The 17,355-nt window shown below is 41.8% G+C and overlaps 1 protein-coding gene across 1 annotated transcript in view; it reads left to right on the top strand.

Moving 5' to 3' along the window:
- The first annotated feature begins 12,904 nt into the window (after window positions 1-12,904).
- RPS6KA6 (ribosomal protein S6 kinase A6) overlaps window positions 12,905-17,355 on the top strand; it is a 108,353-nt gene continuing 103,902 nt past the window's right edge. The window contains exon 1 of the mRNA XM_069067370.1: window positions 12,905-13,187. Within this exon, the coding sequence (XP_068923471.1) occupies window positions 13,020-13,187 (168 nt within the window). The 5' untranslated portion in view covers window positions 12,905-13,019. The remainder of the gene's footprint in view (window positions 13,188-17,355) is intronic.

Genomic DNA, 17,355 nt, shown 5'->3' with positions numbered 1-17,355 from the left:
TCAATCCAATGGCACTATGTTAGATTCAGTTGTAATAAACATAGATTTAAGAAAAGATTTTATTTGGCTTAAGTTCCATTCTTCAAAGTGATTAAAATTCATTAGAAAAGAAATTGTGTTGTTGGACTTCTGAATCAGAGTATATTGCAATCTGACTTTAATTAAATTTCCATTCAAATATACCAGATCATACTCAGGGCAGTAACTAGCAGAGAAGGGAGGCAGTAGCTTTGACACTTCTCTCTGGTTACATAGGATATGTTTTCTAAAATAATTCAAATGAATTATGAGATTCTTTCATATACAATTCATTTTAAAAACTGTCTAAATAATACTTTAGGTCAATTCAGTGAAATGTTTTAGAAGGTCCCTTCTAGGTCTAAATCTTTGATCTTCTGATCCTCTGAGCTAAATACAATCTGAATGCCTATTACTTAAGGTTTAGAGTTTCAAATTGAATGCTAAAAAGAGTAATAACAAAATAAATCTTAAATCTCTTCAGGATGGAAGAACCATTTTTGATGGTTGCTGATTTATTTGTCTTACTTTGTTTCAATCTGTCAGGTCCTCAGCCTTGATGCCTGGACCAAGAAAGATAGGGATCCGTGAAGACAAATCATTTAGTGATCAGGAAGGTTACCCATTCTTTTCTTCCCTTCACACACACACACACATTCACATACAGAGTCCCAAGTTATACAAAAAGGTGCCTGCTAGCATTCCCTTTGTCTAATTAATATAGCCATAGTATACAAGACTAGAAAGGTGATCACTCTATATGTGACCTAGCCAGGTCACATCTGGCATCTTGCATTCACTTCTTGGCACCATGTTTTAGAAAGGACAGTGACAAGCTGGAGAACATTGAGAAGAAGGTAACTAGAATGGTGAGGGGCCTTCATATCATAAAAGGATTAGTTGAAAAAACTGGACATCATGTCTAGCCTGGAGAAAAGAAAACTTGTTTGGGGGCAGAGAGGGAATAAAAGTCATCTTCAATTACTTGAAGATCTGTTATGTGGAAGAGGGATTAGCCTTGTTCTGCTTGGCTCCATAGGGCACAATGAAGAGTGAGGGTGGCAAAAGTTGTGGAGAGGCAGATTTAGCTCTGAGATACTGAAGAGGTTGGATGACTACTTGTTCATGATGTTGTAAAGGGGACTTCTACATAAGTTTAGGTTAGATTAACAAAGACTCTGGCAGGAATCTTGCTGGCAAAGACTGAGAGACCCTGCTGTCATTGTCACAGGACAAGCTGTTTTCTTTTCCTTTATAGAGATGGACAGTGGAGGCAACTTTGATCTCCTGGAAGATAACCTCCTCTTGCCACATAACCCACAACATTTCAGTCAACTTCTATATGAGCAGTGGACCCCCTGTCCTGTATATCTCTGCTGGGATAGAATCAGCACCAGGTGCTTTGCAACATGGGAAGAGCCTAATGACATTCAAAACCTCTTCTTCACTTGGAAGCTCAGTTAGAAAGGAAATGACTTCAACCTGAGGTGTATAGTCAATGATTTCAGCATTGGTTGATGATAGTCTGTTGAGAACACTATGGAAGTGCTTGGCCCAACTCTCTTGTATTATGTCCTTGTCACTGATCAGTGTAGCTTCATCAGCACTGAGTAGCTGAGATGCACCAAAAGTCTTTGGCCCATAAATAACCTTCAGGGCATTGTAGAAGCATTTTGGAGTATTATTATCAGCATAAAATTGAATTTCATCATTTTTACTGAGTCAAGAATCGTGCATCTCTCTAAGTTTCACTTGCACTTTACTTTTGATGGAGTTAAATGCCACCTTCTTAGAAACAAATGAACTGTCCTGCTGGTAAACCCTGTGGAGGTCTCGTTTTTTGTTTATTGGTGTCTGCATTTCCCTATCATTTTCATCAAGCAAATCTTGATGTTTGCAAATGTTCTGGCCTAGATGAGCACATGCAGTACTAATACATGAAGTTTCTGAAAGCTGGCCATGTAATCTGAATGTCAAACACAAGTTTACCTAAAAGACTATTTTTTTTTCAGAGATCTCACATAAGGCAAGTGCCCACATGGAGGTCAGAAGAAGAGGTATGAGGATACTCTCAAGGTTTCTATGAAGAACTTTAGTATTGATTGTGAGACATGGGAGACACTGGCAAATGACCACCCAGTATGGCATGTCCGCCTCAAAGAAGGTACTATGCTCTATGAGCAAAGCATAGTAGCACAAAGGAAACATGAGATAAGCAATTCTAGAGACATCCCCTTCAAAAATGTTCAAATGAACTATTTGTGCCCAACCTGTGGCAGAGCCTTCTGAGCTCTTATTAGACTGGTGAGTCACAAACACACTGTACCCTGACCCCAAAATCATAATGTCATTGGTCCTCTTTGAGTAGAAAAGACAAACAACAAGGTTAGACTAAACTGTCTATAATGTCCCTTCCAACTCTATGATTCAGTGATGTAGTTTCTCAGCTAAGTAGACCTTTAGCTCTATGGTTTAAAAGGCCTCAGTAGGGATTCAAAATTCTTCTAAGGAGTTATCCAGAGTACTAAATAGTGTCAGCCTAAAGTTATCTCTGGCTAGTTTTCTTTCTGTGTCAGACCAACTACCTCTGCTTGTCTTCAACAATTATTTCCTTGCTTGGATACCCCCAAATGATGCCTGCCCTGGTCTGTCCTTTGTCCTACCTGATCTAACGGGAATCAACAAATACCTATTAAGTGCCTACTATGTACAATTAAGCCAGTCAATATGCATTTATGTGCCATCTGGATACAGTGACCTGATATTCATCAGGATGACCAGAAGGATGCAGTGGGAGACCTTGGCCCTTTTGGGATAAGGCCTTTGCAGGTACTCACTGAGAGTGAGGTAATGCCCATTCAGTGAATCAGTCTCTTTGAATTCAGTTAATAGGCAAGGAAGTGTGCTAAGCACTGGAGACACAAAGATAGGCAAATGACAGTCTTTTCTTTCAAGAAGCTCACAGGAGGAGACAATATGGAAACGCAAATGTACAAAAAAGATCTAGACAAGATAAATTTGAGATAATCAATAGAAAGAAAGCATTAAGAGGAATGAGGAAAGGCTTCCCATAGAAGATAAAATTTTACATGGGACTTGAAGAGAGCCAGGGAAGTTAGGAGGATAAAAAGGTATAGCAGCTCAGTCACGAGGAACAGTCTGAAAAAAATTCTCAGAGTTTAGAGACGGGGTATCTTGTTTGAAAAACTTTTAAGGGGGAAGCTAGGTGGCACAATGAATAGAGTACTGGCCCTGGAGTCAGAAGGATCTAAGTTCAAATCCAGTCTCAGACACTTAACACTTAACTAGTTGTGTGACCTTGGGCAAGTCACTTAACCCCAATTGCCCTACTTTCCCCCCTCCAAAAGGCAAAAAAAAACTTTAAAAAAGAAGGCCAGTGTCACTGTGTCACAGAGTACAGTTGCAGGTAGGGTGGAGGGAAGAGAAATCAGGTATAAGAAGACTAGAAAGGTAGGAAGGGACTGGGTCATGAAGGGTTTTAAATGTCAAGTGTTTTATAGTTATTCTTGCAGGTGATAGGGAGCCACAGGAATTTACTGAATTGAGGTATTCAAGGGGGACTAGCATCACTTGAACCCTTTCCAGGGCTGCTCATCCACCTTTGGTATCCACCTGCCACACAACTCTCACCTGTGGCTCCCAGAAGCTGTAGCATTCTCAGCAGCCATACCCCAGTAAAACCATCTCAGCAGATGAGCTAAACAAGGTTGAGGTCAACTGAGAGGCCTCAAATATGTGGGAGTTAGGGAAGATAGCTACCTCAAGCACATGAAGATTTCCTCCGGTGGAATAGGTGGATGAGAACAATTTGTTCCAAAAGCCATGAAGGCCACTGGAGCACTTAGAACTTGGACAGATATCAAAGACACCAAGGTCATCCACTGTATCCTGGACCATCTCCAGTTGTCTTAACCTTTGCCTTGCCACTAGACTTTGATGACTCAGGAAGAGATAGTGAGACTGACAACTTTGTGCAACTCTACCTCACTTAAATCCAATTCATGAGCAAGTCAAGACCCATGATGTTATTGGACCTCCACGAAAGCAAAGGATGAACAACAACAATTGAATTGGGGGTGGGGGGGAAGGTGACATGGTCACATCTGCATTTTATGAAGATTAATTTTTACAGCTGATTGGTGGATGGTTTAGAGTTGGGAGAGACTCAAAGCAAGGAGACCAAGTATCGGGCTACTACAATACTCCAAGAGGGAGGTGATGAAGCTACACCAGGATGGTGGCAATGGAAGAAGGGGGCAAGTATGAGAGATGTTATAAAGGCAAAATCAACAGGGCTTAGAAACATATTGGATAAATGGAATGAAACAGAATAAAGATTCAAGGATGACATCTAGGTTATGAAACTGGGGGACTGGGAGCATGGTAGTATCCTCAACAGGAATAGGGAAGTTAGGAAGAGGGGAGAGTCTGGGTAGAAAGACAAAATGTGCTAGGTACTGAGAATTCAAAAGCAAAAATGAAAGAGCCTCTACCCTCAAATAGCTTCAATTCATAAAAAATACAACGAAGCAGAATAAAAGCCATTCCCTAATAGATACATGACCAAATGATGTGAATACGCAGTTTTCAAAGTAAGAAATCCAAGCTATCAACAGCCATCTCAAAAAAGGCTCCAAATCACTGGAGAAATGAAAATTCAAACAACTCTGAGATTCTATCTCACAGCAATTATTCTGGCAAAAATGATGAAAATGGAAAATGACAATTGTTGTGAGAAAACAGGAACATATTCATTGTTGCCCAAGCTGTGAATTGGTCCAGGAATCCTAGAACCATGCCTCTCAAATCACTAAACCATGCATGCACTTTGACTCAACTATTATGTTTGTACCCTTAAAAATATTAAAGAGCAAAGAAAGGTACCCATATGTACAATAATGTTTCTAGCAGCTGTTTGTTAGAGCATAGAAGCAGAACCCTAGAGAGTGGCAATCCACTGGGAAATGGCTGGGCAAATTATGGCATATGAATATAATTTGGTATACTGATGTGCAGTAAGAAATGAAGGGGGAAAGGAATAAGCATTTATATAGCACCTATATGCCAGGTACTGTGCTAGCACATTACAAATATTATCTCATTGGATCTTCACAACCGCCTTGTGTAATTAAATACTAACTGTGTACCGGGCATTATACTTTGTATAAGGGGTGATACAAAGTTTAGACAATAGTTAAAACTTACATAGCACTTAAGGTTTGGCAAGCATTTTATAGACATCATTTTATGAGACCCACACAACAATCCAGTGTGGTAGGTACTGCAGGTATTATTATCCCCATTTTACAGAAGAGGAAACTGAGGCAGAGGTTAAGTGACTTGTCCAGGATCACACAGCTAGTGTCAGATGTAGGATTTTAGTTCACATTTCTCCTGACTCCAAGTCTGACACTCTCTTCACTATATTTCCCTCATGGAGCTTTTAAGGGATAAAACATATACATGGCTAATTATAATACACCATATTCCCTAACACATATATTAGGAAAACACAAAATAAAAATTTAATTGAGGTCTGAGTGAAAAAGATATCACCCAGAGTGAGAATAAGGGAGGGTTTCATGGAAGAGCTGGCATTTAGGGTAGGTTTCAAAGAAGGGTTATGAATTCAACATATAAAGAGGGGGAGGGAAGACCTTTTTGGCATAGGGCAGATGAGCAAAGGCACTGATATTGGAAATATCAGGGCATGTTTGAAGGGCAGAGTCATCCAGTAGCTCAGTTTGGTTGAAGTGCACAACATAAGAGAAGGATGAGGTAAGGCTAGAAAGACAGATTGGTGCCAGATTGCAGAAGGTCTTAAATAACAATTTGATCTTTACTCAATAGGAAAAAGGCTATGGCCTGAAACTTTTTGAGCACAGGAGTGATATGATCAAGGCTGTCTGAAGGGTAGATTGGAGGGAAGCAATACTGGAGACTGGAGGCTAGAAAACCTATTAGAAGGCTGTTGTAATATACCACTTGAATACTAAAGAAGATCCCCACTAGATTAGTAGTAGTGAGAACAGAAGAGGAACCAGCGGTATGAGATGTTATGGAGGTATATTCATCAAGACTTTATTTTCTTCTCATATCTAATAATAGACTTGGTATGAAAGGTGAAAGAGAGGGAAGAGTCAAAGAAAAGCAACCTCAAGATAAAGAACATGGGAGACTGGGTGAATAGTGGTGACACTGACAGAAATAGCAGAATCATGAGGAGGAGCGGGTTTAGGCAGAAAGAAAGAAAGAAAACCTGTTTGGGGCATGATGAATTTCAGTTACTGGTGCTACATCCAGGTGAAGGTTTTCATAGTTTCATAGATTTAGAGATGGAAGGGACCATTGCAACCTTCTTCTTCTACAAAGTAGGAAACTGAGGCCAGAGTGGTTAATGACTTGCTTAAAGTCCTGGCCATTACCTGAACCAGAATGATGGTTCCCATGCTCTACTCATGATATAATGTGCCTGTGGTCCACAGTCAAACATACTTTGACTAACAAAAGAAAAAGCTAGTTTGAAGTAAAGGTCTAAGTTAAATATTATTTTTTAAAAGTATAGGTTTTTTGTTTGTTGTAACTCAAATGATGTGAAAGGATCATTTGTAGTTAGGTCTTGCTATCATTCTTAAAATCAATCTGTTCTCTTCTTGTATGTAAGCAAATATGTCCCTTCCAACTCCAGTACACTTAAATTTTCTCAGCCTCTTCTTCTCATAGATAGTACAAAGGGAAACTTTATCTGAAGCCGTATTCATGTGATGGCCAATTTGGAATAGGTGTAACATGGTTTAATGAGGCTTTATTGCATAAGAAACCATTTGAAAGCTCAGTTAGACTGCAATTCTAATAAGGCTGTGTGGTTGTAAGTCTGACATTGTCTGTCTCAGCTTTGCACAAGAAAACAAAACCCAAACTGTTCTAAACCATAAATAGAACCCATAACTTCAGCTAACAATGCTTGGCCCAATCAAAAGAGTCTCCTAGTGAGCAAGCATGCACAGCTTGATGAAACCTAGAGCTAATACAGGTCAAGCTCAAAAGTTATATCATAACTATCTGTGTGACCATGGGTAAGTAATTTCATTAGTCTTCAGTTTACTCATTTGTAAAAAGAAGGGCTCAGATGATCTTTATGATCTGTTCCAGGTCCAAACACCTGTGACTTTATGAGTTCTACCAATATCGACATTTTTGTAATAACGTATTAAAATGACAGCATAAAATTAGACAAACTCCTATACATTTGAACTAATCGTTTATTACTTTAGTTGTTAAACCATATTAAACCATGTTAAACCATATTTCAGCCTGTCTGATTACTGCATTCTTTGGCATCCTTGGAATTTACTTCCTGTTTAGTTACTTGATTATTATAACATCATGGAAGGTCTAGCAGTAAGGCCTATTGTCTTTTGTTAGTTTTTAAAGAAAGTGACATTATTATAAAAGAAAGACCTTGACCTGATTTCAGGAGCTATTTGAGCACCAAACTCTTTCTATTTTTGTTAATGGCTATTTTGTTCAAGGCTCATTATTAAATGGATTTAGTTATTGTAGGGGTTACCGTATAAGACTGGTGTTGATAAAATCTCCTAAGCCCAACATTAAGAAGAAATCATAGCTCTAGACTTGGAAGAAACCTCAGAGGTAATCTAATTCCACTCCTTCATTTTATGAATGAAACCAAGGCCTATAGAAGTTAAGTGATAGGTCTATGGTAGCATGTGGCAGAACAAGTGTATCCCACTGTATACATTACATACTTGGGCTAATGTCCATACAGGGGAAATAGCTAGTAGAAAATTAATTAGGGCCAAATTGCCTTCTTCTATTGGCAAATAAAAGCATTGCTTTGTGTCAATTGGCAAGAAATAATGGCTGTAATGATACAAGTATGTATTGAATCAAACGAGATAATAATTGTAAAGTACTCAGTACAATGCCTAGAACATAATAAGTTGCTATATGAATGTTAACTATTAAGCATGTGTGAGTTGTTCACTTTCGTATAGTACTTTGTGGTTACAAATCACTTCCCATGTATTACAACCATATCAATGGCTAGTACGAGTATTATTATCATCTGTGTTTTACGTGTCAGGGAACTGAGGTTCAGAAGAGTGAAAGAATTTGCCAGAGGTCATACAATTCATAAGCAGCTGAGGTAAGAACTGAACCCAGACAGAAAAGAATCATCGAATTTGAGTTGGCATGGATCTTAGTGGTCATCTACTCCAATTCTCCTCTCAAGCATGAATCTCCCCCACAAAAAACCCTTAGAAAATAATCTGGATTCCCAGGTAAGACCTCGAGTATGTCAGGGAGGAGGACAGCAGGGAATTCCACTTGGGGACAGCTCTAATTATTAGGAAGTTCTCCCATATATTGAGCCAAATTCTGCCTTATGACAGCCCTTCAGATATTTGAAAACTGTAATTATATTCCCTTAAATTTTCTCCAAGCTGAAGAATAACAGAATATCCTACGTAGAAGGGACTTCTGAAACCAACTTGTCCAACCCATTTATGAGCAAGATACCTAACAAGCATTTGTTCAGTCTTTGCTTCCAGACCTCAGTGTGGGAGAACCCATGACATCCCATAGAAATCGATCTAATTTTTATATAATTCAAATTGGGAGGAACTTTTCCCCTATATTAAGCCTCAATTGGCTTCTGCATGTTCCACCTACTGCTATTGGTTGTGTCCCCTGGGTCCAAGCAGAACAAGGCTAAACTGTCTTCTACATGATGGCCCTTCAAATACTTGAAGACTACTATCATGGTCCCCCTAAACCTTTCTATTTCCTTCAACTAAGCCTATGACGTGGTTTTCATTCCCCTCAGCACCCTAGTTCTTTTCTTTTGGGAGTATTCTTGTTTGTCAACTTCCCTTCTAAAATGTGGCACTTAGACCTGAACACAGTTTTCCACATGTAGTCCAAGAAGGGAGGGAGAACATTGAGACTATTACCTCCCTTGTCTGGTTACTACTTCTATTAATATAAGGTTTTCTGACTCCCAAGTCCAGTGTCTTTCCATTACACTACGCTGGTATTACTTAAGCTAATAAATCACTATCCTTCACAATAGAACCTTAACAAGACTCTAAGTAATGAATTTGCTATTACCATTCCTGTTTCTGGATATTAGCCCAAACTTGGTGATGTAATCAAAATAGTTTTAAAATAAGAATTTCTGTATAGTGCATTTATGTGTGAAGTTGAAGCACCAATTTAAAACGAGCTAGGTTATACTCTTGGTAAGTGTTTACAATGGATATGCTGGAGCCAGGTGGCTTTTTGTAATAATATTTTCAGTTTTTTGTTTCCCTATGCTCATCTGCATCAGAGATCAGAAGCACAGTGTAGGAACTGTGTGTAATCTCTGGTCTGCTGATCAAGGCCTCCAGCATATCATTCAGTATCCTTTTAATGAGGTCAAAATGGGTTGGTTGTATTTCCAATAACATTTTTGTTAAATGAGATGGCTGCCCACTTAATCTTTAACTGAAGCTGGCTGATGTGTGTCATTTGCTATGGTGGGGAAAATAGTTCAGAAAGTGTGGTACTAATCCTAATGTAACCCATCCTAACTATTGGGAAAAATACCCTCAAACTCCATGAGGCACTTTCATCATCATTATCCTATACAAACTCATTATTTATATCCTGGGGTTAATGTACTTCAGCCTTTGAATTGCCCATATTCTCCAAGGCTTTACACAACCTATTGCTACATGGTATCATTGACTTAGAGTTGGAAGATTCCATATAGTCCAATCCCTTGATTATACAGAGGAGAAAACTGAGACCTAGAGGGGTAAAGTGATTCATCCAAGGTCACACAGATAGTTAAGTGGCAGAGCTTGGATACAAACCCAACTCCTCTAGCTCTAAAGTCAGTTCTCTTCCCATTGTAACACACTGCTGCACTGAAGTTACTGCTGCCCCAGAGATTGCCATACGTTATGTAGATAAGCTCAGGCTAAAATTTTCCCCAAGCCTAGAAAAAAGAAACAGATAGCTATCTGTCCCTGAAGAGTGGCGTGAGCACAACAAGGAGACAAATGTGTACAATGACAACATTACTGTAAAATACAAAAAACTTTGAAAGACTTTTAAAATGCTGATCAATGCAATGACCAACCATGATCCCAAAGGACTCACGATGAAACATGATACCTACCTCCTAACAGAGAGGGATTCAGTGTGCAGACTGAGACTTTTTTTGGACATGGCCGATGGGGGAATTTGTTTTGCTTGACCATACGTGCTTATAACAGGGGTTTTATTTATATTTCTTTCTCAATGGGAAGGAGGAAGGTTAGAGGGAGAGGTGAATTTTTGTTATTTAAAAAAATAAAATTTAATCTTAAAAAAGACAGCTGTTTATATTGCATTTACTTTGTGGAAGAGCTGACTTGAAAACCAGAAATATCATGAATAACAAGGTTTGGGATTACATGGATGGCATAAGTATTTACTAAGCACTTACTATGTGCCAGGCACAGTGCTAAGCACTTTGCAAAAATTCTCTTACTTTTTTTGTTTTTTTGCTGTCTGGAGAGGGGAGGGCAGGGCAGTTGGGGTTAAGTGATTTGCCCAAGGTCACACGGCTAGTAAGTGTTAAGTGTCTGAGGTCTGATTTGAACTCAGGTCCTCCTGACTCTAGGGCTGGTGCTCTATTCACTGCCATCTAGCTGCCCCTCTCTTACACTTTTAAGACACTTATTATTTTCCCCAAGCATAGCTGTTATAGACCAAACAAAACAGTTTAGAAATGTTCTAGCTTCTGGGAGTTTTGGATCTATTACAGATAAAATTACTTCGGCAGAGATATATGGTACACATATTTGCTGAGCTCTTTTAAGACAAGTCCTTGTCTTAGGCATATCCTTAGTTGTATCCTCTACAGAACCTAGCAAGGTACTTTGCAAATAGTAGTCACTCCATAAATGTTAGGGAGTGAATACCTAACTCAGTTTTAAAAGTATGATATATAAGCATATCCTAAATAAATTTTGAGAGGAAACACTGTTCTTTTAATTATATTTAATGTAAAAACTTACTTTTCAAAATGCAAGTGAGGATCCTCAATACACACAAGCACCTTTTCTATAGTTCATACCTCAGTTTTCCTGACCGAGTTCTACCCTTTCATTTACTGTGGCTGTCTTTCCAATGAACTTTACCTCTTTATAGTAAATTACATCAGTTCCGCTCACTTCATACATGGGCCTGTGTTAGATTTGCCTGAGGGTACCCACGATATCCCCTAGCATCACTGATAGCTCCTTATTTTCAAACTCATGGCCACACACAATGCATTTCGTTTAGTTTGTCAGCTACTTGAGGTGAGATTGTGAAAAGAATGTAGGAAGGAATTTAGTCACTATGGCGGGAAGCAGGAGATTTTAAGAGAAGGAAAGCGTTTTACGTTAAGTGTTGAAAAAACCTGTCCAAGGTACTGAGCGTGTGTTTTACACATGCAGAATTTCAAGGAGAAACTTGCTTGCTTTGAGCTGTGAGGTGTTCGAAAAGTGGAGCCGAGGGAAGCGCATTGAAGTTCCTAGACCAGTACGGATTAAAGTCTTCAGAAGAGTTCCTGTTGTAGACCGTTAGGCCACTCTGGTCACAAAAAGCAACCAGCGAAGATGTTTCTGTGGGTAGAAATTACCCCAAGTACGTGTGTGCGCGCGCGACAGAGCGTGCGTTTTGTAAGCGATAGTAAAGGGCAGCCCTCTGGAAGCACACAGGATGGAACTCTTTTCACTGAGGAGGGAAAATGAGCTGGGACCTAATGGGGGAAGGGAAGTCCCCTCGTACCTTTAGGCACATGGTTGATGGAGATAATAGATATTCTAGTCCGTACCCTCTGATGTGTCTGGCACAAAGTCAGGGGATGGGTGTTAGGGAGTTCAATGGTAAATTGCTTTTGTAAATCCTGAAAACAGAAATATTCTGGAGCCCTGTCACTGTCCCGCCCTGGGCCTCTCTTCCCCTCCTCCTCTGACAAGCTACTTCTGCTACCCTTTCGGGAATCCTCCCTCTGGCTACTCTACTCTGAAGCCCCGAGAGAGCCTGCTGAGCATGTGTGAACAGTGCCGCGCATGCTCCATGCGTAAAACAGGTTTACTGAAGCGGTTAGCCGCGGCTCCTAGTACAAGTGGCTTCCTCCGCCTCCCTGCCCGTCCCCAGCCCCCTCCCCTTCCCTTCCCCTCCCCTCCCTCCCTCCCCTTCCCCTCCCCTCCCCTCCCCTCCTCTCTCCTCCCCTCCTTTCTCCACTTCTTCCCACTTTTCCCCACTTCTCCCCTTCCCTCCCTTCCCCTCCCCTCTCCATTCCTCTCTCAGCATCCTCCTCCCATAGCTTCACCCCAGGCTGGGGAATCTCCGTTGACGTCCGGGTGACGCCGCTGTGCTGCCGCCGTAGGGGGTTCCAGGCGCCGGCCGCACAGGTAACGCCGCCGCCGCCGCCGCCGCCGCTGCCGCCGCCGCCGCCGCCGCCGCCGCCATATTGGCTGAGCCGCGAGCGGGGGAGGGCGCGAGGGAGGGGGTTGGGACTCCGGCTTGGGCGGGGGGTGGGGGGGTGGGTTGTGAAGGCTGAGCAGCAGTCGCAGTAGCGGCGGGAGCGGGCACCGCGCGGCAGCAGCCTCAGCCTCAGCCCCACTTAGCGGCGGCAGCAGCACTTCCACCCCCGTGCGCCCCCTCTATGGGAAGCGGCAGCGGGCGGTAGAGGGCACTCCTTGCTCCGCGCGCGTGAGGTAGCCCAGCGGCTCCGCGCGCCCGCGGAGCGGAGCGGAGCGCGGGGAGGAGGGAGCGCGGGAGGAGGGAGCGCGAGCGCGGGGAGGAGGGAGAGAGCGCGCGAGCCGGGTGCTGGGCTCGCGGCAGCGGCGGCGGCAGCGACAGCAGCGACGACGGGATGTGTGGCCGCGACGGCGGCCGCCGGCTCCTCCTCGGCGGCTGGTGAAGGGGCGATGCTGCCGTTCGCTCCGCTGGAGGATCCCTGGCACCACAAAATGGAGGTGTGCGGTGGCGGCGGAGCAGGAGGAGGCGGCGGCGGCGGCGGCGGCGGAGCAGGAGGAGGCGGCGGCGGCGGAGCAGGAGGAGGAGGCGGCGGCGGCGGCGGCGGGAGCAGCGGTGAGGTGAGTGGAGGGACCAGGGCTGGCGCGAGCCGCCCGCTCTCTTTCCTCTGTCCGATCGGGAGCGGGACCCCTAGGCTAGCCCCTTCGTGGCCCCCTAGCCCTGCGCGCATCCCGGCCCCTTCCCCCCTCTCCAGGAGGCGTCCCGGGGGTGGAGGTAGGGGAGCCGAGACGCGGGACGGTTGGAGGTTGGAGCTAGCAGCTAGCGAGCGCGCGGCTAGCGCGCGGTTCCTGCTGCTCATGCTGCTGCTGCCGCTGCAGCTCATGCTGCTAACTTTGCCCCCCCCCCCCCCCCCTCCCGCCCCGGCCCACCTAGAGTGGGCCTGGGGTGGGAGGACCTCGGCCCCGAATTCAGGTCGGGGCTCTCCCGCGTGCACTTTGGGGGAGCAGCCGCAACAATCGGTGACAGCGGCAGCGGCGAAGAAAGCCGAAAACCGAGCCAGGTAGCAGAGTAGCTCTGGGCGCTTAGGGACGCGCGCTCCTCTCCAACTTCCTTCCCTCTGCCCATTCCTAGGCTGCTAAGCCTCGGGGCGGTAGCGACCCGACTCGCTCGGCTCCCTCGGGCTGGGTTCGGCTCCTTTCCCCATTTTCCACACTCCCTAGAATGCTGGAGATCCCGGGAATTCTCGTCTTCCCAACCAAAAAGCCAGGCTCGGATTTTTTCAAAAGTACTTTTAAGAAAATATGGGCGGCTTTTCAGCCAGCCCTTTTAAGTCGATGTCCCTTCCCAACGTGACTTCCCAGTCGGAAAGCTGTGGTGTGCTCACGCTGCGCCTTAGGCTCATTGTCAAAACCCCAAAGGACAATGATGGGCATCGAGCGAATGATGTGGTGTGCAAATGTGTTCGCCCAGGAACGTAGAAGATGCCTCTGCTGTCATCGTTTTTATTACCCAGCTTTCTTTTCTAATGGCTATTTTTCCGTGTGAACGAACTAGCAGAGGCCACCACATTCCTCCTTAAAAAGTCACTTCCCACCGAGGTACTTTACAGGAGGGGATTTTGAGGTTCCATGTAGCTGTGGTGCCCAGCAATCACTTTTACTTTAAAAAACGAGTTCCGTTTTCCAAAAAACAAGCAAACAGGCAAAAAACGAATGCTTTACTAAAGTGTGCTTGTTCTTTTTTTTCTTTCATTCCGGTTGAACTAGAGCTCATACGTTGTTTGCCACAGTAATTTTTAATGAACATATATATATTACAAATGAAGGCAGAGGTAAAGTTGAAGCTTCACTATTCCTGGGAAATATTTTGCTAGATGGCTTTCTCAGTAGTGTAGGCAGTTCAGAAATACCATTTTATGTTTTACATCTGAAAACGTGGTAGAGATTAATTTGTTCCTCGGGATGTTGCTCTGCTTTCTACTCGATAAAGTTTTTGTCACACAGTGATGACTAAAGGGTTTATAGTAGCAGCTTTTTATATACGTTTATACAAATAATTTAACATTTAAAAATATTTTGAAAATGTGGCAAAGTGAGAGCCTTTAGCATACCAAGTGGATTTTTTTTCTCTCTTCCTTTTACTATTCTTATAGTTTAACTGACTATTTTAATGACTACATATGCCTTTTGATATTAATGCACTGTGATTTTTTAAGTATTGTTGTGATTTAGCACTTAATCAAGGTCTTGATGCCTCAGTATTTTGAACAAACATTCAGTTAGAAATTGTTGAACCACCATAAGGTTAAAAAGTCAATAATGAGATAAATTTTTGTTTAAAACAATATGTTGTTGACCAAATTTAACATTGAAGTCAATCTAATTCAGTACTCTAAGTGGAAGACAAATATTTATTTTGTGTCTTTATAGGATTGTTTCTTAGAGATTTTTTTATAACAGAAAGATGGATTTCCTGCTTCTTTATTTTGTTCTACTTATTTATAATTCATGTCCTGTTGTGCTGTTGTCGATGTAGAAACTTTATGTTTCTCAATCACTGCTTTCAAAAATTTCTCTATAGAATGAGTGTTTTGGGTTTTTTTGGAGTTTTTTGTTTTTTACTAAGGTTCATGCATTAAAAAAAATTTTTTTTTTGCTGAATTTAGAGAAAATAGAAGGATCTCTTTACTTTTTAAGCCCCAGGAAATAGAACTGAAATATATGTGGCGAATCCTGGGTAGAATACAGTGGGACTAGATTTATATTTTTATACCCTTTGTATTTCTCCTTTGAATGTGGGCAGTTCCCAAAATACTAACAGGTTGCATTCCAGAAGATTGCTTGTAAGTTTACTGAAATTTGCAAAAGGATTTTTATCATAGAAACTGTTAAAATAGGGAGTTAAATTTCCATATTATTTCCTACTTAACCTATTATAGTTCAGTGAGATAATCTTTGTAAATCAAATGAGCTATTTTAAAGTGTTCAGCACAGAGCCTATCACACAGTAGGAACTTAAGAAATGCTTGTTTTCTTCCTTCCATCCAGTGAGCTTCCTTTCTATGGTTTGCAAAATTCTGGAAACCTTTTCAAAAGAAACAGTGATCATTAAATACTAGCATGTTTTCATCAATAACAAGTCATGCCAGACTAATTTAATTTCCCTTTGTGATAAAGTAACTACCAGAGTAACTGATAGATTAAGGAAACAGTGTAGAGAAATTAGGTATATTTACATTTCAGGAAGGCAGTTTACAGTCATTGTAATTCTGGAAGCCAAGTCAGTGATAGGGTAAGATACTGTTAGGTAGATTCGCTATTGTTTGACCTTCCTTCAAAAGCCATCATTAAAAAGTTAATGTCCACTTGGGAGTAAGTCTCTAGTGGAATGCCCCAGGGATCTACCCTTTGGCCTTATGCTGACTTATAGTGGGGCTTTTTTAAAATTTGTCTGATAAATGAATTCGTTCAGCAAATTCATTTCAATAATGTTGCCTACTACGTGCCTGACTTGACCACTGCTGTTGTACCTGTAGGCAGAGTGAGAGAATCTGCCTTGATCCAGGGAGCCGATTTGCCTTAGTGCCTCCTATCACAACGCTGCTCTATTCCTTAGTCATTTCATCAATGATGGAAGCAGTGCAAAGGTGGGAGAAAAACGAAATGAGTTTTCATGGAAAATCTCCAAAGGACACTGTGGTTACACTAACTATGGGGTTTGGTGTCAAGTCCTGATAATATGCTATTCTGACAGTAGACACTTCTTAATTGGAGGCTGGCTGAAGGAAATCCTGAATCAATAGATTGCAGAAGACAAAAACTGAAGAAGGCAACATCCTCTTTGATGAAGAAGGACTGTGAAACAACAAAGCAGTTTTAGCAAGACAAATAAAAGGAGCACTGAATAAGTATAGAAGGTGAACTCAGGAGCATAGAACAAAAGAATCAGAGAGAGAACTATGCAAATTGAATGCTATTTTCTGAATAATTGCATTGTGCAAATATACAGATTCACTTAAAGTGGTATGTTAGTTAAATTTTAGATTTATAATATGATAGAAATGATATCTGTTAAGGGAAGAATTGAGGGTTTTTTTTTTCTTTTCTCATAGCCTTTATAGAGCTTTTCCTTACTCTAACCAGCCCCAATTCATTCAACCAGTCATTAAATGGCATGGACTCCAGTTCCCTCACCATACTGTTCACTCATTTTGGACAATCACTTATAATTGATGTTCCAGCTTGATGGTATCCTTTCTAAATTGTGGTGTTCAGAGATTACATATCTTGGCTTCCCAGATAAAGTTTCCCCCCATAGGGATTTCAGTAGATCACCACTTCTTTCTAACCTCCTCAAGATTACACTTGATGAAATGTGAAAGCCATTTATCAAATAGATGAATACAACAAGACCATTTGTGAAGAATAGATATCCATAGGCAGATATGTATATTCTTCACTAGCGATAGGTATATTTTAAGATGCAAGTTGCAGCATGCCTTTTTTTGGGAAGTTCTTTGGAGCCCTTGAGAACCATTAAAGTCATTAGTATTAACTTGAGCTAAGCAGAATAAACCAACCCCTGCCTAGTAGGAAATAGTTGAGCTGCCTTTCTCAAGTCATTAAACTAAACTTCTGAAAGTCTAAAGGTTACACAAGAACTTTCTAATGGTATATTATTTTGATCTATTTAGATCAGGTTAGTAACTTGGCATTTGCCTTACTGAGATCTCTCTTTTAAAGTTTGCTGATATTTGGTTGATTTTCAGTGATTTTGAATCATAGGGAT

The sequence above is a fragment of the Petaurus breviceps genome, unplaced genomic scaffold (genome assembly GCF_028583685.1).
Source record: "Petaurus breviceps papuanus isolate PSGF00001 unplaced genomic scaffold, PetGlider_PUasm1.0 90747, whole genome shotgun sequence".
In the NCBI taxonomy this organism is placed as follows: domain Eukaryota; kingdom Metazoa; phylum Chordata; class Mammalia; order Diprotodontia; family Petauridae; genus Petaurus; species Petaurus breviceps.
The sequence above is the reverse complement of the archived record's forward strand: the minus strand, read 5'-3'. Positions and strand labels throughout refer to the sequence as shown.